General features: G+C 32.7%; 2 protein-coding genes across 2 annotated transcripts; one reads left to right on the forward strand and one right to left on the reverse strand.

Moving 5' to 3' along the window:
• Nucleotides 1–17,722: 17,722 nt before the first annotated feature.
• LOC141529616 (uncharacterized) lies at nucleotides 17,723–19,142 on the reverse strand. Its single transcript, XM_074246247.1, has 3 exons — nucleotides 18,698–19,142; nucleotides 18,241–18,523; nucleotides 17,723–18,172 (listed from the first exon to the last, which is right to left on the reverse strand). The coding sequence occupies exons 1-3, from the start codon at nucleotides 19,074–19,076 to the stop codon at nucleotides 18,124–18,126; spliced, it is 711 nt and encodes a 236-aa protein (XP_074102348.1). The 5' UTR covers nucleotides 19,077–19,142; the 3' UTR covers nucleotides 17,723–18,123.
• A 4,463-nt stretch (nucleotides 19,143–23,605) lies between these two features.
• On the forward strand, nucleotides 23,606–25,751 carry LOC141529470 (uncharacterized). Its single transcript, XM_074246006.1, has 5 exons — nucleotides 23,606–23,920; nucleotides 24,054–24,156; nucleotides 24,230–24,254; nucleotides 24,426–25,243; nucleotides 25,695–25,751. The coding sequence occupies exons 1-5, from the start codon at nucleotides 23,778–23,780 to the stop codon at nucleotides 25,749–25,751; spliced, it is 1,146 nt and encodes a 381-aa protein (XP_074102107.1). The 5' UTR covers nucleotides 23,606–23,777.
• Nucleotides 25,752–25,808: the final 57 nt, after the last annotated feature.

Raw genomic sequence — 25,808 nt, forward strand, 5'->3', positions numbered from 1 at the left:
GGAATTGAGTAAAATCTTCCTAGGCACAATGGACTCTGAAAATATAAAATTTTATAAACCTGGAGCATTCCACCACGCTAGATGGATGTCCAAAGCAATTTATTGTTTAAAAATTTATATTTTTCGAAATTGTTTTAATTTAAGCAAGGAAGATGAAAAGAGTTTACAAGAAATTTCTTTATTTATTGTGTTTGTATACGTTCCATTTTGGTATACGGCACCGTTAGCTGTAACTGCTCCAAATCAAGATCTTGAATTTCTCAAGGTAGTCTATAATTATCGAACAATTGATAAAAATTATCCGAAGCAGTTTTAGCAAAATTTAGAAATCATTTATGGTATTTAAGTCCAGAGGCAGCAGCTTTATCATTTTTCGACAAAAATATTTCTTCTGACGTAAGGCAAAAATGGTGGCGGCTTTGACATCAAGCGAAGAAGATCAGTTTGATTTTCCTAAACGTTTTATTTTCAATTCAGGAGGCTTTGATTGGTTTCTGAACAAAAATGTTGATTATTTTATTAATTCTACTTCCGTCAAATTTTTCGAAAGATTTAGTATCGATACAAACTTTCTCTTATTAGATGACAGTACATGGTCAGAGCATCCAGATTATTTAAAAGGTTTGGAAATTGTTAAGCATCTAAAAGTGGTCAATGATTCTGCAGAACGAGCTGTTAAACTAACGGAAGAATATATTAATACTCTAGCTAAGCAGGAAGATCAAAAACAGTATGTAATTCAAATTGTAAGTGAATACAAAAAAATTTCCAAATGCTACCAAAGAATGTTTAATAAAATGAATTGTGTTTATGTATGTGTTGAAAAATTTATTAAATTAGTCACATTTTCAATAATAATTGAAATTTTTTAAATTAAACTTACATCATAGATTACATTTTGTAATTTTCGGAATATTTGCTACTAATATTAGTTATAAAATAGTTGATAAAAGATATTTTTAGCAATAAACAATAAATAATCATAATTTTTTGGTCAAAATGAAAAATAAATGAGAAGTTACTTTTAGTTCAACTTTGACCTTAAATAACTTTAAAGCCAGTGAATTTATCGAAAAACGCTAAGAGAGAGTTTTTGTAGAGCGTTCAATTTCCTACAAAAATAATTTGTTGCCACAGCAATCTATGCACTGGGATCGAAATAAAAAAATTAATTGCAAAAAGTACTAAAGTTCCATGTTATTTAAATGGGAAACGAATCGTCTTTGTGGCATGGTTTATTACTAATATTAAGGGCTTATATGGGGTTAATATTTTTTTTTAGGTCATTTACTAAAAATTTTAGGGGCGCTGCAGACTCAGAAACCAAATTGGTAAATAACGGACACCCTAATCTATATAGATTCTATATACATTCAAAATTCCCATTATCCCTAATAATATATAAATTTTTTAATTCGGGACAACAAATATTTTAACTTATTTTATATATTGTCACTCTAAAAATGTTTAAGATCTACATATATAGGATATCGAAATTGAAAAAAAAAAAAAATTATTAAGAAAAAAGCCGTGTATTTAAAAAACAATATGTAACGTAATCAAGTTGTAAATTCAAATATTTATAAATGTTCAAAAGCTTATAGCTTGGTCACAAGTTGACCAAATAACACCTTTTTTTCTTCAATTTCTTTTCTCTTTCTACTTATTTTTGTGCCTTTTATAAACAAAAATTGAAATTTAATTTCTTATTCTCAATTATTCATCTTATACTTCTATTTTCAATTTTAAGATTTGGTAATTGGTTATTTCGACGGTCACTATAGCTCGGGGTGTGAAATCAACATTAGATTATTTTCTACTTAGTGGATATTTTTTTTTTTTTTTAGAGTAAATCTAAAGGAAAAAAATTTTTCAAAATTTATTTTTGAAAAATGTTAATTTTTGGATAAAAAAAATTACAAAAAATGTAAAATTTTGAATTAAAAACAAAGTTTTAACAAAATATCACAAAATTAATATTTTCAAAAAATTTTTTTTCTACTTGTAAAATATTTGTTTTTTTTTATTAGAGTAAATCTAAATTAGAAAATTTTTTTGAAAAATTTTAATTTCTGAATAACTAACAATTGCGAAAAATTTCAATTTGAGAATAAAAAAAAATATGAAAAACGTCAAGTGTTGGATAAAAAAAAACATTTGAAAAAATATCAAAAACTAATATTTTCGAAAATTTTTTTTACAATTATTTATTTTTATTCATAGAATATGAAACAAATTACCAAAAATTGATAATAGGCTAAGTGGATGAATTTTATTGCTGATTTTCTATCAGAGTAAAATTTAAGTTAATATTTAAATTGCGACAACTAGTTTACTTTTAAAAACGTGAAACTAAACAATTACATATGTTTTAAATTTGTGCGGTGAAAATATGTGAACTACGCTGAATTTAGAATAGAATAATTTTTTATTTAAATCCAAATTTTTGAAAAAAAAAAATCATTTTTCTAAGGTCAATATAATTATTATTTTTCTTATTATTTATTTTTAATTTTTAACTGTCAACTTTTCATAAAAATTTGTTTTTTATTAATTTGAATTTTCGCGCCTAAGAACTACAAGATGGCAAGAAAAATAATAGTAATCATCAAGATGACAAGTATAATAATAATTTTAATAATAATAACATTATACTTTTGGAAATTTTTACGGTCAAAACAGACCTGCGTACGTCTGGTTTAACCATACTTATTCTCCGATACCGTCTTGTACGGTCAAAACAGACTTGACTTTTAACGGCATATTAGACTTCAAAGAGTTTGGACATTTTTACGGTTAAAACGGAACTCGAATTTTGACTCGGGATATCAGATATAACGCGGCTTGTCACGATGATAGCGTCGCCAATTTATAACGGATCTTTACTAAACTCAACATACTTATTTCACAGATAGATACCGAAGTCGAGTTCGAAGATGAGCTTAATCGGTCAAGTAATTTAGAAATGCCAGGATTTTAAAATTTTCAAAATCATAAAAATTCATATTTCTTCACTTTCTTACTCGTGTAACTTTTGAATGGGATAATTTATCGAATTTCTGTAAATTTTATCTAAAAGCACTTTAAATAAGCTTCAATTTGAGTACCATATTATATGTATAGTCTCAAAATTATGGCCTATTTCGCTATGCTAAATATGAAATTTGCTGTTGTATTCGTTTTACCAAACGTCATCCAAAGCTTATCGTTGTGGTTTGAAAATTGTAATTTTTTTTGATTAACAAGTAATTATTATTATCATTATCAATAAAATGAAATCTACTTCCACTTCGGCTGCCGAATGGTCTTTTTTTTTTTTTGTTATCCGATCATTTTTCTCGGAGTTACAACTCGTTAAAAATCACCTAAACTCTAATTAAAAAAAGTATTGAGTCAAAGAAAAAAGTATTGAAAAGAATTGAATTGACTAGAAAACCAATTCTTTTCAATACTTTTTTTGAATCAGGGAAAAGTTAGAATTTTTTTTATATCCCTTAATTTTTGTGTCTAGTGTATTAGAAAAAACCTTTATTTCTTTACCAAAAAATCAATGAAATTTTAATTGTAAAAATAGTTATTGTTAGAATAAAAATTTTTCATCTATGAAAAATTAATCCCCGAAACGATGTTTCAAAATTTTCATTCGAACAATTTTTTTACAATGAAAATTTAATTGATATTTAGATGAAAAAAAGGAAGGTTTTTTCAATGGTTATATGCGTTATTTATAAAAGTTTAAGATCCGTTGATTTGTTCGTGAGATCGAAAACGAAAAATTAAAAAAAAATGTTTTTTTTTTACATAACTTCAACATTTCATTTTTGATCGTTTTTGATGAGATAGAATAATTATTAGACCTTAAAAATCTGCGTCGATCGCTGTCAAAGATGTGAAAGTCGGTTGATTGGTTCGAGAGATATCGTGAATGAAAGGAAACCAAAAAAAGTGTTTTTTCGGAATTACACCGAAATTTCTAGTTCGATCAATTCAAACTTGAAGATTCTATATGAGGCTTTGAAAACTGCGCCGAATGCAGCCAACTGCGTAAAAATCGGTCGATTCATTTAAAGTTATAGCGGTTTGAAAATGCAAAAAAAAGTGTTTTATCAAACTTCTATCAGACTTTTGAGCTCGAAGAACTCAAAAGCAAAGAAAAGCTATTTATTTGAGCTCAGAGAGCTAAAAATAACACACAAACTGTATTTATAAGCTCGAAGAACTCAAAAACGTTATAAGGGCAATTTCAAGCGCCCAGGTATGGAATTAGCGGGAAGTTGCAGGGATGGCCTTCAAAGTCAACCGTTTTCCTAATATTTTTTTTTCTATTAATCATTGCAATAATAATAATTACTATGAATAATAATTATTTTTGTTATGAAAAATAAGTAGTAGTAATTAACAATAATTATCATTAATATAAAAATGTGTAATTAACATTTATTACTACTATAAAAATCGTTTATGAACATAAAAAAATATAAATTAATTTTTCAACAAAAAAAAAAAAAAATGAACGATTTCATAAATTTGGGGGAGTAATTGATTATGAACAGGGATTATTTACTGTCCAGTTTTTGCAGATTAAGGAGTACGGAAATAGGAGGAAAGGATTATTTACGTCGAATTAACTTAATACGCTTCGGAAATAAAGCAATAAATAAAAATCGTTTTGCCCTAAACGAGAACCAAACTCGGGACCTATCGCTCGCCAAACTTACAAGCCACTCGCATCGCTACACGGCCAACTGGTTAAAATCGAATCTCAGTAATTATGTAAACTCTTTAAATGACGCGTCTTAAAAATGACTAAGTCCTGAGTGGAATCTGAAAAAGAACCTCGCGAAGAAATTAAATGAAGAACAATAATTATATCTATAAACATTCAAAATTTTCATTATTCCTAACAATATACAAAATTTTGAATTTGGAAAAAAATACTTCAACTTATTTTACATACTTTCACTCTAAAAATTTTTAAGATCTATGTATAGGATCTCGAAATTGAAAAGAAAATAGAAAATAAATTTATAAAATATTTATAAATGTTCAAAAGGTCATATTTTGGTCAGAAGTGGACCAAATGACACCTTTTTTTCTTCAATTTCTGTCCTCTTTCTCCTTTTTTTTGTGCTTTTTATCAACAAAAATTGGAATTTAGTTTCCCATTTTATCTTATACTTCTATTTTCAATTTTAAGATACGGTAATTGGAACGAAGTTCCTTATCGCGCGTTGCGAAAGGGGACTAGACAGAAAAAATTAAGACGAAAAGTTGTAACGACACTTTTTGCTATAGTAAGCTATAGTAAGCTATAGTAAGCTATTTTAAACTTCGTTCCAATCGGGTGTCCCTTGACACCTCTCAAGGTTTTTTTTTTTAATTTTCAATCTTTTTGTCTATTTTTTCAAATTCCCGCTAAGAAAAATTGACAATTTTTTTAAATTCGGGAAGTTCACAGTGGTCATGTCAATCACCGCAAATAACGTGAAAATCAGTTGATAAGTTTATAAGTTATCGCTGTCGAAAAAATTCGGAGAAAGTGAATTTTTTTTAATTTGAAAATCATGTTAAATTCGCTGAAAATAATCAGTTATGGGGTTGTTTTTTCGTGTTCATGGGGTGGATTAAGCTGTTATGAACTTTTTGACACTTTAGAATGTGCCTATTTAAGGTAAACATTGCGTTTATCTTTTACTTTTATCTGTACACCGAGCTTCTAATTTTTTTCCGCAGGATGCGTGCACACGACAAAGAGGTCCGACCGCTACTTGTCATTTTTCGCGATATCTCCGAAAATATTTATTTTATTGAACATTGATAAAGACATTTTTTATTGGTTTTCCAATTAAAAATTTTTTTTTTCAAAATAGAAATTCCCGTCAAACTTACGGTTCTCGAGTTATCACGATTTAACCAATTAAATTGTTATTAACAATTGTTTGTATCATGTGTCAACAAATTGAATACGATTATCGTAATACTTGACCCAAAATACATAAGAATTCGTTGGGTTTTTCCATGGACATATAATGTACACATAGGGCGTTTCAAAAAAATAAAATAATTTTTATTTTTCTTGTAAAAAGGCTAAAAAGTTTTATTTTAGTGTAAAAAGACTCCAGTTAAAATTTGAGCTCTTAATATGAGTATTAAGATAGTCCTCATCGCATTTTTTAATCTCCATAAAAATAACATGGGAAAAATTATTTTTGCTTATTCTGATTTTTACACTGTTTAAGCGCCCAATCGGCTAATGAATTGCTGTTATATTCTTTGTAGAGAATTGAACGCGCTACAAAAAAGGTCGAATAACATTTTTTGATTAGTCCACGCGTTAAAAGTTATTCACGATCAAAGTTTAATTTTTAAAATATTTGATCGAATTATGCGTATTACAATGAAAAAATCGGTTTCATTAGCAAAATAAGGATCAAATTTTTTAGTAAACATGAGTTTGACTTCTGTTAAACATTGACTAATGATTTTTTTTTGTTAAATCCAATAAATATGATGTTTTAAAAGAATTATTTGAAGATTTTGACTCAAAAAATCTGTATTACCTCAAAAAAATTATTTTGATCCAAATTTGAAGATAGATCATTTTAATTTGAGTTCTTATCCCAATGCACGCTTTCAGAATTATCTTTGTACGTTTCTGGTCGTAAACTTCAGTATCTCTAAAGTATTTTTTGTAATTTCAGATACAAACGGCAAATTTTTTCGTTTCAATTTTCAGTCGATAAGCACGATTCTTTCCTCGCGCAGTCGATAATAAATTATTTCTCAATAGATAGAGCTTGGAGCTTCAGAGCTATGGTGTTATTGTTATTGTAAGTTACAATTTATAACTATTCAAAACTGTAAAACTTATCTGCGTATCATTGTTATTTTGAAGCCGAAAGTATTCGATATTGTTGCTATCTATCATGTAATATTGAGTTGTTATATTATTTGAGGTTGATTGTGAATGGACAATGGATTAGTTAAGTTGTATTGTCGGTAATCCGTTCGAAAATTTTAGTGGACGCAAGCTTCCTCCTTTGGTGGAGGTTATGCCCGTATTTCTATACTAGAAAAAAGTTCTAAAATTTCAGCACAAACACAGTATCTATTTAAACATTACTAAAGTTCAAAAAAAGTGGACTGAAGCTGGGATTCCAACGTGTGGTGAGGTATATGCGCAAAAAAAATTAGGAAAACGGTTGATGACCCTGACGACCATCCCTGCAACTTCCCGCTACTTTCGTAATTAAGCGCTCGAAATCGCACTTTTTATGTTTTTGAGCTCTTCGAGCTCAAAAATCTAATTTTCGTGTAGTTTTGAGCTCTCCGGGCTCAAAAGTTTGATAAGAATTTAATAAATCATTATTTTTGGAATTTTCAAATCGCAATAACTTTTGAATGGATCAACCGATTTTCACACGGTTGGCGGCATTCAATGCAGTTTTATCATCCTTATAAGCTATTTTCAGGTTTTAATTGATCGAGCCGAAAATTTCAAAGTAATCCCGAAAAAACACTTTTTCGGTTTTCTTTCGTTCACGATAACTCACGAACGAATCAACCGATTTTGACCGGACTGGCGGCAATCGACGCGGTTTTTTGATAGTTTTAAACGCCGTTTAAAAGTTATTCCAAAAAAACCACTTTTCAAAAAATTTTTTTGCTATTTCTCAAAATCTACTGGTCCGAATCGGTTCAAATTCTTAGGAAATTTAAGTTTGGTCAAGCCCTTTTGAATGGCACCAACCGCGATGAAATCTATCAAGCCGTTCAAAAGTTATAAAAGGGTTACACACACACACACACACACACACACACACACACTCACTCGTATCGGGCTTGCTGGGTCCCGCATCGGGCGCCTCCCCAGGTGGCGGATAGGGGAATGCTCGTCATACCTGCACGCCAGATATGTCGGGTACCGAGGAAATAAAATACTCGGGGTGGACCAAAACCTAGCAAAAAAAAGATGATATGAAATGTCGAAAAACATTCAAACATCGTCTACGCTGCAGAGGGGGGATACCTCAGTACCGGCGAGGGAAGGCGTACAAACGGGCCTGAACTCGTCGTTATCAAGCGACCGTTTGAACAGCAGAGTGGACCCCATGGCTCTGCCGTCTAGCAATGCTAGCAATGCTACAGGGAGTACTGAAACAGCTCAGATGGAAGTAGACGCACAGCAAACAGGCGTTCCTCCAAAAAGTGGAAGACCTGTTGCTCCCGTCAACACTAACACATATGGAGGGAGGATCAACTCTCTACCGACTGTCACCGGCCAACAATCGCCAATGGAATGGCTCGGTAGCAAGATCGAAGAGTTGACTGAGTTCATAAAGGATAAGAGAAATCTCCATCATGAACTCAGAAAATTAGTAGCGTCCATTGCCCCGGCATATAAGTTGGCCAACAAACCAGCATCGATGTCGGCGACAACCACGCAAACATCTCCGGAGATGACCACAAAACCACAAGCGTTTTTGGTCACTCCTGAGAAACCACAGCAAGGAAAAGAGAACAAAAACAAGAGGCCGTTGTCTACACCCAGCCCCTCCTCTGAAATTGACAAGCCAGCACAGAAAAACACAGCCCGGGATAATGCTTGGATCAAAGTGACTCGGCAAAAGAAAAAGAAGGAAAGAGAAAAGGAGCCAGGGGCAAAACCTTCTGAAGCCTAAAACCAGCTAAGTAATGATGGCTCAAAGAGACCAAGAAGGAAAAAAACAAGAACGAAGGCTGTGCTGAAGGGCGAACGTACACTGATCTCCTCAAGGAAATCAAGGCCAAGGTTAGCCCGACAACGACTGGAGTAGACATAAGGTTTATCAAAAGGACGAGGCACGGAGGTGTTCTCCTTGAAATGGCTCGATAGACCGAGGATAGCAAGGCTTTCACCGATGCAGTTAAGTCAGCCACTGCAAACATCGACACGGTCAAGACGCTAACACCAACAACAACGATCGAGATCCTTGACTTGGATGAAATCTCTACCGAGAGCGAAGTCCGTGAAGCACTCAAACGTGAATTTACTGACAGCCTAGAGATCAAACGGGTAAATTTGACAAAACCCACACCACGAGGCAGTCGAGCAGCCTTCTGCGAGATCGACGAAACCAATGCGACTAAGGCCCTCAACAAGGCCCGTATAAAGATCGGCTGGGTTAACTGCCGTATACGCTAAGTTGCAAAAGTAACCCACTGCTTTAAATGTCTCGGGTTCGGTCACCACACACAGTAATGTTCGGGACCAGACAGAAGCACGTGCTGCTACAAATGTGGCGGAAAAAATCACAAGGCCGTAAACTGCACTGAGAAGCCAAGTTGCTTCCTCTGCACTCCGGACAGAGATGCCAAAGATGGTCTATGCCATATTCCTGGTACCGGAGTTTGCAAGGCATTCCGCACAGCACTTGCAGAAGCCACGAGAGGTCAAAAATGACACGCATACTACAGGGCAACCTGAATAGGTGCGCCTTAGCGCAAAACCTGCTGCGCCAACGTGTCTTCGAAGACAAGATTGATATCTGCCTTATCTCCGAACAATATCTGAATATTCAGGATAGAACATGGTTCACTGATAAATCTGGCACGGCAGCAATCTGGACCGTAAACTCGAAAAAGGTCACCGTCAACAACAGCGGAAGCGAAGAGGGCTTCGTCTGGATCAAAACCCCCAAGACCTACTTTGTAAGTGTCTACCTTTCACCCAATGAAGGGATTAGTGTGTTTCGCCAGAAAATGGTAAACATAGAGGGCGCTATCGGCAAGTTCGACGGAGAAGTCATCGTAGCTGGTGATTTCAACGCGAAATCGGCTGAATGGGGCGCTGAATGCTCGGACACCAGAGGAGACGAAGTAGCGGACTTCGCAGCAAGAACGGACCTCATAGTGCTGAACACCGGTACTACTACGACCTTCAGAAGACCAGGATACCAGGAATCTATCCTTGACATTGCGTTGGCGATCCCAAGGATTGCGAATATGATTGAAGGCTGGACCGTATCCGAAGAATATAGTGGCAGTGATCATCAGTATGTGACATTTAGTGTTGGACTAGCACCCAATCCACGTTCGCGGCATGACAATAAACTGCGGAAGTGGAATGCTAGGAAGCTTGATGAAGAAGCACTGCGAACATTCTTGAATCAGAGCTTGTCTACTGAACGGAGTAGCCTGATTCCAAGTCCCCGCAAGGAGACGGAAACAATAGTCTCAAAAGCGATGGAACTGATTGTTGCCTCATGTGATGCCTCAATGCCACGGCTGAAAAAGCAAGGCTCCCATAGGCCGGCATACTGGTCGTCACAAGAGATAGCAGAGCTTCGAAAAACATGCCACAAGCTACGTCGACGAGCAACGAGAGCTGCGAAGCATTCTCTCGACCAAAATAAAAATTCGATGGAGTACAAGCAGGCCAAAAAGGCTCTGAATAAAGCTATTAAAGCGAGTAAAGCGATATTGTGGAAAGAGATATGCAACGACCTCAACAATGACCTCTGGGGTAAGGCCTACCAAATCGTAACTAAACGAGTTGGAAAAGCTTTGCCAGAAGCGTCAAAATGTCCTGCCTTGATGAACAGCATCGTGGCGGAGCTGTTTCCCAGACACCCGCTCCGGGAGAAGAGACATTATGCGAAAAATGATAAAACAACACCCTTTACCACCAAGGAACTGCAATACGCGGCAAAGACTATCAAGACAGGAAAAGCACCTGGTCTTGACGGCATACCGACATCTGTCATCAAGATTGTAGCCCTGGAGTACCTAGACATACTCTTAAGCGCTTACAATGCCTGTCTGACAACCGGCACGTTCCCTAAGATCTGGAAGCGGCAGAGATTGGTCCTTTTGGACAAGGGGAAGGGAGCCTATATAACACCTTCGTCGTTCAGACCACTCTGCATGTTGGACATTGCCGGAAAGCTGCTCGAGAAGCTCATTTAGGGCAGGCTACGAAACGACATTGACCGTGCCGGAGGCTTTGCCAGTAACCAACATGGCTTCCGAAAAGGACGATCAACAATTGGTGCGATCCAGAAAGTCATAGAGACAGCTAGATAAGCATGGACTGGTAGCCTCAAAGCTCACCAGGTGTGCCTTCTCCTCACGTTTGACGTTAAAAACGCCTTCAATAGCGCGAATTGGGAGGATATTCTAGATGCCCTGGAGCACAAGTTTAAAGTGAAACCAGAAAATTTGACAATAATCGACGACTACCTCGATGAGAGAAGGCTGATTGTGGAAACGACGGAAAACCGACAGGAACACGACGTATCTGCTGGCGTTCCTCAAGGCTCGGTTATGGGGGCCGATTTATGGAATGCTGACTACGATGAGCTTCTGAGAATTCCTCTACCAAAGCAGGTTGAACTCACGGGCTTTGCAGACGACGTAGCAGCTACAATTGTAGTGGACAGTGCCGAGGAGGCGGAAGTACTTGTTCGAGAAACCATTGATACCGTGGAAAATTGGCTTAAGAAACACCACCTGAAACTCGCCAAGCAAAAAACTGAGATGGTCGTCCTGACCCGACGAAAGTGGTTCTCAAAACCTTTTGTCGTTGACACGGGCGAAACAAAATTGACATCTACACGAGCATTGCGCTATCTGGGAGTGGTAATTAACGAGAAGCTCTCTTTCCGAAAACACCTCGACAATGCATGCACCAGGGCCAACAAGACGGTATCCAGTTTATCAAGGATCATGACGAATACAACAGGACCACGGACCAAAAAGAGAAGGGTCCTCTTGGAAACAGTCCACTCAGTATTGCTCTACGGAGCTGAGATATGGGCGGATATTCTAAAGCAAAAGGCCTACCGGCGTAAGATGGCAGTAGTTCAGCGTCGAGGCGCTCTCAGGGTTACCTGCGCATACCGCACCGTCTCTGAAGCGGCAGTACTGGTCATTGCGGGAGCTACACCTGTCGACTTATTAGCGTTTGAAAGAGCCAAGCTCTATGACGCTAAAAGAAATGGCGACAACTCTAAGGAGACAAAGACGAGAATAAAAAAGGAAACGCAACAGGAGTGGCAAGACCGATGGACGTCAGGGAAGACAGGCAGATGGACGGCGCGCCTGATTCCGGACATAAACGTCTGGCTCTCCCGACAACACGGGGACACGGAATTTTTTTTGAACCAGCTCTTGACAGGCCATGGCCAATTCAATGACTATCTCTTCAGGATGAAACTACAGGACAAACCGACATGCAAATATTGCCCGGACAAAATTGACAACGCCGAACACACATTCTTTGAGTGTCCTCGGTGGAAAGACTACAGAAGCAGCATCGAAGAGATCATAGGCGCCAGGCTCTCCCCCTCCAGCTTGGTGACTTATATGATCGAAAAAGAGGAAAACTGGTCAGCAATATTTTTTTTTAGTGGGTAAAAATCTCCACACTACCAACCATCGATATCTGCCGTAAGATGGGCAGCAGAGTTAACGATAGCGGTGTCTTTTGAAGATCTTTTTTTCGTACCTCTTTGGAAAAAAAAAAAAAAAAAACACACACACACACACATACGGAGATCATCGCGATAACATTTAGGAAAGCTTCCTAGGACCTCAAAAAGTCAAGATCTGATGAGAACTCGATTTTCGAAAACCCGGGTGAAATCAATAACTTCCCGATTTTTGAAAATTTTCAATTTTCTTAACGGGAAGTTAAAAACTTTCAAATTTATTAAATGAGGTTAAAAAGTTACAAAGAAATTCAAAACGCAAAAAATCAGTAGCACAAAAGAAAAGAGTCAAATTTTTCTCAACAATTGAAAAAGCTATTTGATATCGCCAAACTGAATGTCGATTAATATATAGATGAAAACAAAAAGTTGTTTTTGGCCGGACAGCGATCGAATAATCGATTAGGATTCATTGACGCTAATACTTCAACACAACCAGAAAATCAAAGTGAAGTAATGGTTGTAGAATCTACAATGTAGATTCTCCTGGTAAGTATTAATTTCATAATTTATACTTACTTCTTTAATCTACTATAACTATCAATTTTATATAAATAATTCCTCCTTTTTTAGATGCAAATGAGCCTGCCGTTAATATGACACTTGAAGCACAAAAGTCAGCAGTATTACTATCGGATATACCAGCAACAACTTCTAGTCAAACATCAAATGTTGTATTAGATTTTGAAAATCAGTTAAGTCAACAGTGTCAACCAAGAAAAATTGATGTTATGACACCTGAGTTATGTGCAGCACTTGATCGAGCAAAAGTGACAAGCAGGAATGCTACTTTTATTTTCGCTGCTGCTTTCAAGAGCTTAGGAGTCGACCTTTCTACTCTCAATTTAAGCTTTAGTACTATTTATCGAGCACGTATCAAACATAGATCAAATATAGCACAAGATTTGAAAAAAGAATTCCGTTCTGATGATTGCTATGTTGTCTACTGGGACGATAAAATTCTACCTGATATACTCGATTTACAATCTGTCGACCGTACAGCAGTTTTACTGTCTGTCGCTGGAGTTGATCAGCTTCTTGGAGTTCCTAAAGCTGATAGTGGAACTGCTCATCAACAAGCTTTAGCTGTTATTTCTGCCTTGAATCAATGGAACATTGCTCCTTATGTTAAAGCAATGTGTTTCGATACTCCAGCTGTCAACACAGGTAAACTTAATAAAATTATGATAATTACTCTTGCCATTATGATATTTAATTTCTATTACATTCCGCAAACGAAAGCGCAGGAATGCTCTATTGTCACCTAAATATCAAGCCTCCGTGTCTTAATGTATTTTTATCTATTCTTGTTGCACGCTTTCATAAAGGTACATGTGTTCTAATTGAAAAAGCATTGGGGAGAAAATTAGTGGCTTTCTTGTCGCCATCATGTTTTAGAAATTGTTTTACGAGGAGTTTTTAAAGTTTTTTGGAACACTACATCTGGCCGTTATATTCCAATTTTCCTTCGTTTTAAAAAAAAGTGGGATAACATTAATCAAACTAAATATCAAAGCGGAATAGAGGATGAAGCCGTCGCAAACTTTTTAAACGAAGATAAAATTGAAATTATTAATTTCATTCATAATTGTTAACAAGTGAAATTTATTTATTATAATCCCTTAATACAATCAGAACCATTATTTTCCACTAACAGTTATTAATTTTGTTTTAAGAAGTCTCATTCTCGAGATGACTATCGAGAGCTTTTATTATTGGCTTTAGTTTCTCTTAGTAGTTGTACAACTGATACGTACACTTTTAAGAGTCCTGGTGCTATGCATCATGCGCGATGGATGTCTAAAGCCAAGAAAATATTTATGTTTTGAGATCAATTTCATCTTTCCGCTCGTGAAATAAAAAGCTTGCGTCAAGTATGTATCTTCATAATTTTATTTTTCATTGAAGCGTGGTACACAGCAACGTCTGCTATTTTGGCGCCTAATGAAGATCTAAAGTTGATGAAAAAATTGATTACGAACAAGAATATTAATCCAGAAGTGTCAAAAGAAGCTTGTAAAAAGATGAAGGAACATTTGTGGTATTTAAATAATGAGTTAGCTACAATTTCATTATTTGATGAAAACGTTTTGATTGATATTAAAACGAAAGTAGTTGATGCCATTAATACTCGAGAAAGTTCTACATTAATGGAACAGCGATATCATGTCAGCAACGGAAATTTAGAGTCGTTTTTAGATAAAGATTTGAACGAATTTGTTTCAAACAACTCTTTGGAGTTATTTAAAAAATTTGATTTACCCTCCGATTTTTTGGAAGAGGATATTTCTACATGGCTCAATGATGAAAGCTTCAAAATTTGTCTAGAATATTTCAAAACTTTGAAAGTAACCAACGACGTTGCTGAACGAGGCGTTGCACTGATTGAAGAATATAACTGCTGCCTAACTAAAGATGAAGATCAGTTGCAGTATTTATTACAGATTGTTCGCGACCATCGACGATGTTTTCCTGATTGTAACAAAAAATCTCTTCAATGATTGATAAATATAGATATAAATAAATATATACTTTGGCAGAACTCATTAATATACTTGAAGTGGACTTAATATTATCATAAAATTGTTTTTATTAGTTTAATGCGAAAAAATTCTTTTAAAACATCATGTTTATTGGATTTAACAAAAAAAAACCATTAGTCAATGTTTAACATAAGTCAAACTCATGTTTACTAAAAAATTTGATCCTTATTTTGCTAATGAAACCGATTTTTCCATTGTAATACGCATAATTCGATCAAATTTTTTAAAAATTAAACTTTGATCGTGAATAACTTTTAAACGCGTGGACTAATCAAAAAATGTTATTCAACCTTTTTTGTAGAGCGTTCAATTTTCTACAAAGAATATAACAGAAGTTCATTAGCCGATTGGGCGCTTAAACAGTGTAAAAATCAGAATAAGCAAAAATAATTTTTCCCATGTTATTCTTATGGAGATTAAAAAATGCGATGAGGACTATCTTAACATTAATATTAAGAGCTCAAATTTTAATTGGAGTCTTTTTACACGAAAATAAAACTTCTTAGCCTGTTTGGAAGAAAAATAAAATTATTTTATAACAGAATCAAAAAATTTCATTGGAAAGTATTCTACAGAATTGTATATTTGAATACTATTCAAATCATATTCGATTCAAAAAAGATAACGAAATAGATTACTTCGGGATCAGAAAGTATTCAATAGAATCCGAAATTTTTTATACTACTTGAATCGTTTAATATCATAAAAATATAATCAAATTAAAAGATTACTTCAGGATTAAAAATTAGGAAAACGGTTGACCCCAAAGGCTATCCCTGCAACTTCCCGCTAAGTTCAAACATAAGCGCTTAAAATTGCATTGATTAAGTTTTTGAGCTCATCGCACTCAAAAATATAATCTTTGTGTCATTTTGAGCTCTCCTAGCTCAAAAGACTAATACAGGTTTACTAAAACGTAATTTTTGGAATTTTTAAACTCCAATAATTTTAGAATGAATTAACCAATTTTCACGTGATTGGTAGAATTCGACGCGATTTTTGAAGCGTCATAAAGCATCTTTAAGTTTATATCGATTGAACGAGGAATTTCGAAGTAAGTCCAAAAAAACACTTTTTTCGGTTTTCTTTCGACAACAATAACTCACGAACGAATCAACTGATTTTGACCGGAATCACGGAAATCGACGTCGTTTTTTAAGGTTAAGAGCTGATTAGTTTTTCGAATTAATAGGTACAGCCGTTTGATAGTTATTCAAAAAACAACATTTAAGAAATAACTTTTTTGTAGTTTTTTTTTAGATTTCTCGAAATCGACTAGCTTGAATCGGTCCAAATAGTATTCAAAATCTCATTGGTCATGCTGTTTGGAATGGTACCAACCGCGATGAAATCGGTCCAGCCGTTCAAAAGTTATAGAAGGTTTACGTATCTACTTACTTACTTATTTATACAAATATATATATATATATATATATATATATATATATATATATATATATATATATATATATATATATATTAGGTGGGTCAAAAAAATCGAATAATTTATTTTTGACTTTATACTCTGAAAAATAGGTTCGTAGACACCTAAAAAGAATTCTCTCCAAGTATAAGCTCTTAATTATAACGGAAGGTCCTCCGCTTTGCGGGTTTCTATTTTTTTCGAATAATCAGATAAAAAAATTTATATCTCGCTTCCAACTGCTTGGAAAAATATTCCGTGGCATAGATTTTGTGAGAAATTGAATGCTTTACAAAAAGGTCTCTTATGACTTTTTCAAAAACTCAACCGATTAAAAGATATTCATAGTTGAAGTTTGGCTATTTTAAGGAAAATATTCGTTTTTATTATGAATTTTATAAGTCGATGAAAAAAATTATTTCGGACTGCAGAACTCATGATTTTGTAGGAAATTTACTGCTCTACAAAAATGGTCTCTTATGATTTTTTGATTAAGTGAAGCCGTTACGAGATATTCATCGTCAAACATTAACGAATATCAATATTTCCAGTTTTTGATCAATAATTCGATAAATTTTAATTTAAACTATGAGTTTCAGGAAAATTTACATAAATTTGAGTTTCGATCGATAAAGAAATGTTATAAACAATTTTTTTAATATTGTTTTCAGTCTTGAGCTTGTTTGATTGCATTAAAACAAGAAATTAGAGCATTTTTTTCGACATATAGCCAATGATTAGTTTAATTTGAAGTGAATGACATATTTCTTTGTCAAATTTAATATGAAAAGTATTGAATCAAGTGAGAAACAACCAGTATTTAACTTTTTTATAGATAAATTTTTTATTGAATTATCAATTGCAATATAATTGTCTATATTTTTAACATAACAGTACGCTATTACTATAAATAATTTCTTTTATTACAATTTGGGAATGTTTTTGATGTTCTTTGACAACTTGCAATAAGTACTGGAATTGTTCTTCATTTTTGTCAAGCATTGATTATATTCACTGACTAATGCAACAGTTCGCTCTGCTGAATCATTGACAACTTTTAGTTGTTGAAAGTATTCTTTATTTTCGAAATAACTCTCATTAGTAGGCCATAATTCAACATCGACATCAAGAAAGTCATACGGTAGATCGAAGATTTTGAAAAGATTTAATGACTTTTTAGACACAAAGTCACTCAGAGTTCTCTGCGCCAATGAATTCAAATCTTTTTAGCAATTACAAATCTTTTAGCTTTAGAATCTGTACCTTCACGAGTATTAACAGCTTCAACAATACTTTTTACTTACTTCTAATGGAACGCCATCGTCAAACAGTGATAAAATGGCAAGTTCATCGCTCAAATACCATAAGTGCGAAATCATTTTTTCACACGTAGCTGAAGAAATCAAAGGATTGATATTTTTGTACTCCAATAAATTTTTCATAAACTGCAAGTCATGATAAGCAGCAGTTGTTGCAGAAGTTGATGAAAACCAAGCTTTTAAATACAATGTGACTATAAAAATACAGAAATGACGAAGACCATGCAATTCTTTCTGAGAGAGTTTGAATTCATCTCTGAATAGATACATTTTCAAACTATAAATGGCCTTAGCCATCCATCTAGCATGATGAACAGCACCAGGACGTTTGAAAGAAATCTTTTCTTGAGGCATTTCTCCAAGGAAAATCAATGATAATTCCAATAATTCTTTATAATCATCTCGGGGTTGTAGTAACTATCAAAAATAAAAAATTTGTCAAAAATAACGAAATTTTTATAATTTAAATCACAGTTAAATCATACCTGTAAAGATTTCGTAATAAAACTAGAGATTTCATCTTTTTATTCGAAATGATATCAGCAACAACAGCATCTTCAACACCAGATTTATAATTAGTTATATCTATATCATCCCAAAATTTTTTAAACCTTCCAAACATCTGTACATTTGGCCCAGATGACACAGGCCAAAATACTTCAAATGCGCCCCTTAATACGATCTCAAAAATGTGATGACGACATGATAACCAGATCAACTCTCTTCCCAAAATCTTTTCAATTTCCTTACATGTACCGTTGTGAATTCCTGTAGAACAATAATAAATGACTATCGTTAAATTTAGTATTTAAGAAAAATCAATGGTTATATTTCAAATCCAAACGAGTAAACGATTAATACATTTTGATAGTAAAATTCAGTAAGAAATAGAAATTAAACTAGAATGACAACAATAAAATATTTTTGTAATTGATTGATTACCTGTATTAACAGCCGTAGTGTCAAAACACATCGCCTTGACATACTTAATAATACCCCATTCACTCAATGTTGATAAAATGGCGGATGTTTGATTAACTGCCGTCCCAGAATTCATTATTGGAACTCCAAGTAATTGTTCAGTACCATACGCAGTTAAAAGAACCGGTAGTCGTTCCACAGATTTGGATTCAATTAGATCATTTAGCATTTTACCATCCCAATGCACTACGTATTTATCGTGTGTTTTAAAATTGTCTTTTAATCCTTGAGCAATGTCTTTTCTTTGAACCATACGAGCTCGTTGGATGGACCTATAGCTGAGCGTTGTATCTTCAATTTTTATACCAACAGCTGATAAAACCGGAGCAATAATGAACATCGCGTTTCTACTGCTGACATTAGCTCTGTCAAGTGCAGAAACGACTTCAGGAGTTAAGACATTTATTTTTGCTTGTTTTGTCGGAATTGGGGGTTCATACTCCAAATCAGATCCAGAATTTGTAGTTCCACTTAATGTATGCGTCGAGAATGATTCTGATTTTCCACTTAAAACAATCCCATGACTGGTAGACGGCTGATTCAAGTCTGTAATAAGAGTTCATTTTTAAATTAAACAGACAAAATTTCCAACACTTATTCATTATGATGAGAAGCAATTAAACATGAGTACCAGAAACCGTCGAGTCAAATGTCATACGTAGGAATACTGATATTTATAATGCAAGTAAAGTAGAAAAATGATATTCTCATTGTTTATAATAAATATAAAGGAAGTTTTACACTCCTACCTGAATTTATAACAATTATTTATCTCAGATACTTACTGCTTTCATCGATTTCCATCATATCTGTAGTTGAGTTTGACGCAGGTACAATATTCGAAAGAATCTCTTTGTGTGTACAGAATTTTTGATCCAAATACAACTTCCTAATGTTATCATCCACCCCTTTTAGGAAATTTTTACTTACAATGTCGAATAATTGTTCAAGATCAGTCTGAAACTCCTTTTCCTTTACCTTATCACTTTTCTTATTAAAATCTTTTTGTAATTTTAACCACTCACTATGAAAACGGAGAATTTTTTTGACTACATTAGGAGCTTCACTCGTAGGGATCTGATTTATTTTCCACAATTCAATAACCTTGTCAGCTGAATTTTTGCACTTTGTTTGATTGAAAACTTTAAAACTTTAAGTTGATAGAAAAACACTCTCATAACCTCTTTCACTTTTGGTAACTTACGGTCAGTGAGTTTTTGCACAGGTATACCGATTAAACGTATTTCTTTATTCATTGTAGAATTATTGATAATAAATGAATTTATATAATGAGAAAATGACTTATTTCGAAAAAATTGTTATTATCATGTATACGAAATGATGAGTTTTTGGAGCACTGAAAATGTACTGATAAAAAAGTAGACAACGAAGATAGTTAAGAAAAACAACATAGGTGGCGCTAGCGTTAGAGTACCAACAGAAGAAGTAATGTAATTCAGAACAAAAAGCCTCTCTCCCAAAAAAATTTATGTATAATTGGTAGAATAAAATTTGAAAATACATACTAAACAACCGTAATAATATGAAATGCCAATGCAATTGACATTTTAAATTATTACAAATAAAGCTTACAAAAATATCATTAGAACAAAAACTTCTTAGTGAATTTTTGAACAAATAACTCCTGTAGGAGTGACTTTTATGATAGAAATTTAAATTTATGTAAATTTTCCTGAAACTCATAGTTTAAATTAAAATTTATCGAATTATTGATCAAAAACTGGAAATATTGATATTCGTTAATGTTTGACGATGAATATCTCGTAACGGCTTCACTTAATCAAAAAATCATAAGAGACCATTTTTGTAGAGCAGTAAATTTCCTACAAAATCATGAGTTCCGCAATCCGAAATAATTTTTTTCATCGACTTATAAAATTCATAATAAAAACGAATATTTTCCTTAAAATAGCCAAACTTCAACTATGAATATCTTTTAATCGGTTGAGTTTTTGAAAAGTCATAAGAGACCTTTTTGTAAAGCATTCAATTTCTCACAAAATCTATGCCACGGAATATTTTTCCAAGCAGTTGGAAGCGAGATATAAATTTTTTTATCTGATTATTCGAAAAATAGAAACCCGCAAAGCGGAGGACCTTCCCGTTATAATTAAGAGCTTATACTTGGAGAGAATTCTTTTAGGTGTCTACGAACCTATTTTTCAGAGTATAAAGTCAAAAATAAATTATTCGATTTTTTTGACCCACCCTAATATATATATATATATATATATATATATATATATATATATATATATATATACTAGCTGACCCGGTGAACTTCGTATCACCTACAAAAAATTTTTTTTTTACAAATTTTGATATGTGATTTTTAGCCTGTAAACTCTAATTTATTTTTGTCAACAATTAACACTGGTCGTATTGTAGACGGTTAAGTTGGTATTAAGTTATTAAATGAAACTTGTTGGTCATTTTAATATGTTTTATGTGTTTTATTTATATAATAAATGTATAACAAATTATAGAGCCTTTGGCGCGTAACCAAACGATCCGGGTTCGATTCCCGGTCTGGGCTGTCCGAATTACTTTTTCAGTTACCGAAAATTCCTACTGAGTAAAGGTCCTCCCCTTCCCCCTTTGTCCTTTATTTCCCCCAGTTCCCAAAAATTTGTCTTTAATGACAAATTTAGCTATTATATATATATATATATATATATATATATATATATATATATATATATATATATATATATATAAAGATACGCAAAGTATACTTGTACGTATCTTCCTGCATATTGGACAATTTTGTATACTCTTGCAACCTTGAGGCTCAATCGTAACAATAGCGATTTCGATACAAAATTAACAATTTTTTATTTTTTAAGCTGAAATTTTTTTCAATTCCAAAATTCCAAAAATTTTTTTTTTCTAAACCATCCCTGAACTATAACGAACAAAACAAAAAAAAATTTTGAAAATCGGTCCAGCCGTTTTTGAGTTTTAGCGAGACTAACGCACAGCAATTGATATATATATATATATATATATATATATATATATATATATATATATATATATATATATATATATATATATATATATATATATATATATATATATATATTAGACTGTTTCAAAAAAATCGATGAATTTTTTTTCTTAATTATATCGAAAATCTTGTTGGAAATGGTGAAAAAAAAAATACTGTGAAAGTTAGAGCTCTTAATATGAATTTAAGAAGTGCCGCAACGTAAATTTCAATTTTCTACTTAAATAACATGGGATCGATGTACTTTTGAATTTTGGAATTTTTTAACTCTCACTAGAAATAATAATTCAGATAGACCAATATAGTTTTTTGTAGGAAATTTAATGCTCTACAAAAAAGAATTCTTACAATTTTTTGAAATATTCATTTTTTCAAAAGTTATTCAACGTTAAAGTTAGATTAGTTCAAAATTTATACATTTTTCTTATTTTCCGACGCAACCATCAACTTTATGGAAAAATTTTAAATGTTATTTTTTGTAGATAATTCAATTTTCTATAATTTATCTCTTGACAAGTTTTTGATATTTCTTACCGATCATACGTTACCTGTAAAAAACTAAAAATTTTTATAAATAAATGCCATTTTACTGCTTGAAATTAAATATTTTATTTAAATAAAAAGATTTTGAACCTAAAAATATATTATTTATAAAAATTTAATTAATCTCTGAGTGAAAATTTTTTTTTCTTTTACAAACAATACTGATTTATATTATTTGACTCTTGGAAATCATTTCAAGGCCAAGGCAACCAATTCTCGAACGCAAACAAAGACATTTTATGTATATATTATATTTAATATGATTCTACAATCCATATCAATTACAAATCCTTTTAAGTACGCCCCCCATCTACCTATATTTTATAAGCTTCAATGCTGGTGTTTTTCCAAGAATTAGCTAATTGGCGAGCTTTTTTGATCAGAGTAATACTTTTTTATTGCTAAGCATTCAATGTTGCGTGGTGTGCAAAAATGTAACTTCCTTGATGGACCTTATCAAATTGGAATTTTCAGTTCCGCTTTTGAAATCAGCTGTGTTTAGGCCTTTCCTAAGATATTTTGGGGTAAGACGATAGATTTTATTTTCATAGAATTTTTTAGCAGGAGGTTTAATTGGGCACTTCCGGCGAAAATTTGAATTTTCAGCGGAAGTGCCCTAACTAAGCTCCAGTTAAAAAATTTTATGAAAATCAAATTTATCGTCTTACCTCAAAATATCTTAGGAAAGGCCTAAACACAGCTGATTTCAAAAGCGGAACTGAAAATTCCAATTTTAAAAGGTCCATCAAGGAAGTTACATTTTGGCACACCCTAATATATATATATACATATACATACACACATACATACATACATACATACATACATACATACATACATACATACTAGGGTGATCCAAAAATAAAAAAAATTTTTTTTTCTTTCAAACAAGCTCAAAAGTTTCGTTTGGGTGTAAATAAATTACTATGAATAGATGAGCTCTTAATATTAATATTAAGGTTGTCCTCATCGCATTTTTTTAATTGGGTATTTGCATGATTTTGATATTCATAAACTTTTGATATTTTTACATTCTATATAATTTTTTAAAATTTTTGGAAGAAAAATTTTTCGATTTTGTTCTTAAAAATTTAAATAATTTAATAAATAAAAGTGGTCCTAAATTACATAAAAGTCACGTCATGTAAAACGTGATGTGATTGGTGTGACGTCATTGTGCTGTTTGTAGCGCGTATATTTGAATGAGCATTTAAGTCATGTATAATATTTTACATTGCTAAAAAACTTAACTTTAAGTTTTTTTCAATTTTAAGTTTTATACATCCTATTTTTAATGCTAGATTTTGTTGAAAATAATTAAAAGTGAAATAAATTTTTGTGAAATGTTTTTTTAAATTTAAAGTGAATGTGTTTGGAGGTTATGAACATGTCAATGTTGTTATACTAAGACTTTTGAGAAGCATCAGTTCAACAGTGTAGTTTGTGATTATCAACGAATTAATAAAAATGCCTCGGCGAAAAGTGGATCCTGGTTTTAGTGAAGCACGGTCTGATAATTTACCGCGAGTTGATGCATTCATGGTTGCAACTTATCTCGCTACAAACTCTGATTTTGTATCAGCAGAAATGAAAGGAGCAAAAGCTAGCATGTTCGTATATTTTAATACAGCTGTTTATTTAGATATTAGTTATAAATAAATCGGTGCTTTTTTATCAACAAGTTTATAAAGTATTCATTAGCTGTTACATAAATAATATTTATTTTAATATTTTGAATTATAGATCTGGGAGAAAGTCATATGGAGATGCAGCCATTGAATATGTACAAATTAAGCTTCAAGGACCTGAATGTACTCTCAAGTGTCTTATTTTTCCTGAACACAGAGTACATAATAAATCATATAGAGTGACTGTAGTTAGTTATAAATATTGTTGATGAAGAAATTTTATTGATTCAGTGTCATGATTGCGCCGCATCGTCAGGTAAATAAAATAATTTAACAATATTCAAGTAATAAAATCATTGCGGTTATTGTTTGTTTCATAATTTCCTGCATAAACATTCATATCTAATACACACGTTATATAATATGCTAAAATAAATATTTTGATAATATTATAACCAATAATCACTTCTTGTTATACCTTTTTTAGGTGGATGTAAGCACTCAATCGCGTTTTTAATGTGGCTACACAGACGATCGGAAGAACCATCTCCAACTGTTGTTGAATGTTACTGGCGTAAATCAGTTTTATCTCAAGTTGGGTCAGCAATCAAATTCATTCGAGTGACAGATTTTGATTCTGAGACAAATATTACTGCTGTACCTAAGCCTTTCAATACTTTGCAAGAATTTGTCAATAGAACAAAACAAAAAAACGTACAGAGCCAAATCTTGAAGTATTTCAACTCTGAGAATACTGAAAAAAGCCTCTCAATACACAATTTATTAGTGGACTTTATTAATTTAGGAGGAACATTATGCGATAATTTTATACAATTTAGTGCAAATCGAATGTCTCCTGACTTGTGTGATAATATAGAAAAAGAAACTCAAAACCAAGCAGATTGTGATCTTTGGTTTTCATTGCGGTATGGGCGAATAACAGCGTCGAAAGCTTATGAAGCATCCCGCTGTAATACACCTAATGGAACGTTAGTAGAGTTGCTAGTTGGAGGTCAAAAACTAAGCAATACAAAAGCTATGGAACGAGGTAAAGAGCTGGAAGCTACAGTTTTACAACAAGTTGAGCAGAAGTTGAAGCGTAAATTCCAAAAGTGTGGTTTATTCTTATCCCAAAATCACCCGTACTTAGGAACTTCTCCAGATGCAATAGATGACGAATTCGTGGTAGAAATTAAATGCCCGACGTCTCAAAAAAGCTTTCACACTTATATTGACACTGACAATTACAATAAAATTCAATTTGAATTACAATTCAAATCTATTATTATCGATTATGATTCACAAGTAGTTGAAAAATTACTAAAAGACCTAAGTAAATTTTGGAAAAATTGTATTTTCAAGCGTGTATTTAATTCATTGAAATAAATTAAATTATTTAATAAAAAAAAAAATACAAAAATTGAATTCTTAATATAAATATTACATTTTTATTGAACAACAACTTTTAAAACTTATGTTTTTTTTTATCAATGGTCCTTGTAGATTAGTTAAAGCTGCGGCGATTCTCATTATATTATCCATCTGTGGAATAAGTTTAATATTTACACATGAATGAGGTTCGCAAATTTCAAATTCTCGTATTCTTCTTATTAATCTTTCAATGTGAATACGGAGACTCGCGATTCGTTTTGTTGCTAACACTTCATCATGACTTGGTTGCTTCTCAGAACTTACTGTTGGTGGTCTAATTAATGTACATTTTTTTTCAACTACAAAATTTTCTATGTGTTTGAAGCCTCTATCAGCCAGTATAGCAGCGCCTGGTTTTCAACAACCCAAATATCCAGATTGAGAAACTATTTCAGCATCCGATGTTCTACCACCGAATCCAGGTGAAATAAAATTAACT

The sequence above is a fragment of the Cotesia typhae genome, unplaced genomic scaffold (genome assembly GCF_013202065.1).
Source record: "Cotesia typhae breed Kobodo isofemale line unplaced genomic scaffold, CoteBio_Ctyphae contig_48, whole genome shotgun sequence".
Taxonomy (NCBI): domain Eukaryota; kingdom Metazoa; phylum Arthropoda; class Insecta; order Hymenoptera; family Braconidae; genus Cotesia; species Cotesia typhae.

Excerpts from the sequence above, each read along its gene's own strand:
- LOC141529616 (XM_074246247.1), bottom strand. The coding sequence starts at position 19,076 with ATGTTCATTATTGCTCCGGTTTTATCAGCTGTTGGTATAAAAATTGAA. Across the intron at positions 18,524-18,697 it reads CACTACGGCTGTTAATACAG|GAATTCACAACGGTACATGT; the intron begins GTAATCAATCAA and ends ATTGTTCTACAG. Across the intron at positions 18,173-18,240 it reads TTATTACGAAATCTTTACAG|TTACTACAACCCCGAGATGA; the intron begins GTATGATTTAAC and ends TATTTTTGATAG.
- LOC141529470 (XM_074246006.1), top strand. The coding sequence starts at position 23,778 with ATGCCTCGGCGAAAAGTGGATCCTGGTTTTAGTGAAGCACGGTCTGAT. Across the intron at positions 23,921-24,053 it reads AAAGGAGCAAAAGCTAGCAT|ATCTGGGAGAAAGTCATATG; the intron begins GTTCGTATATTT and ends TTTGAATTATAG. Across the intron at positions 24,157-24,229 it reads TTATTTTTCCTGAACACAGA|TGTCATGATTGCGCCGCATC; the intron begins GTACATAATAAA and ends TTATTGATTCAG.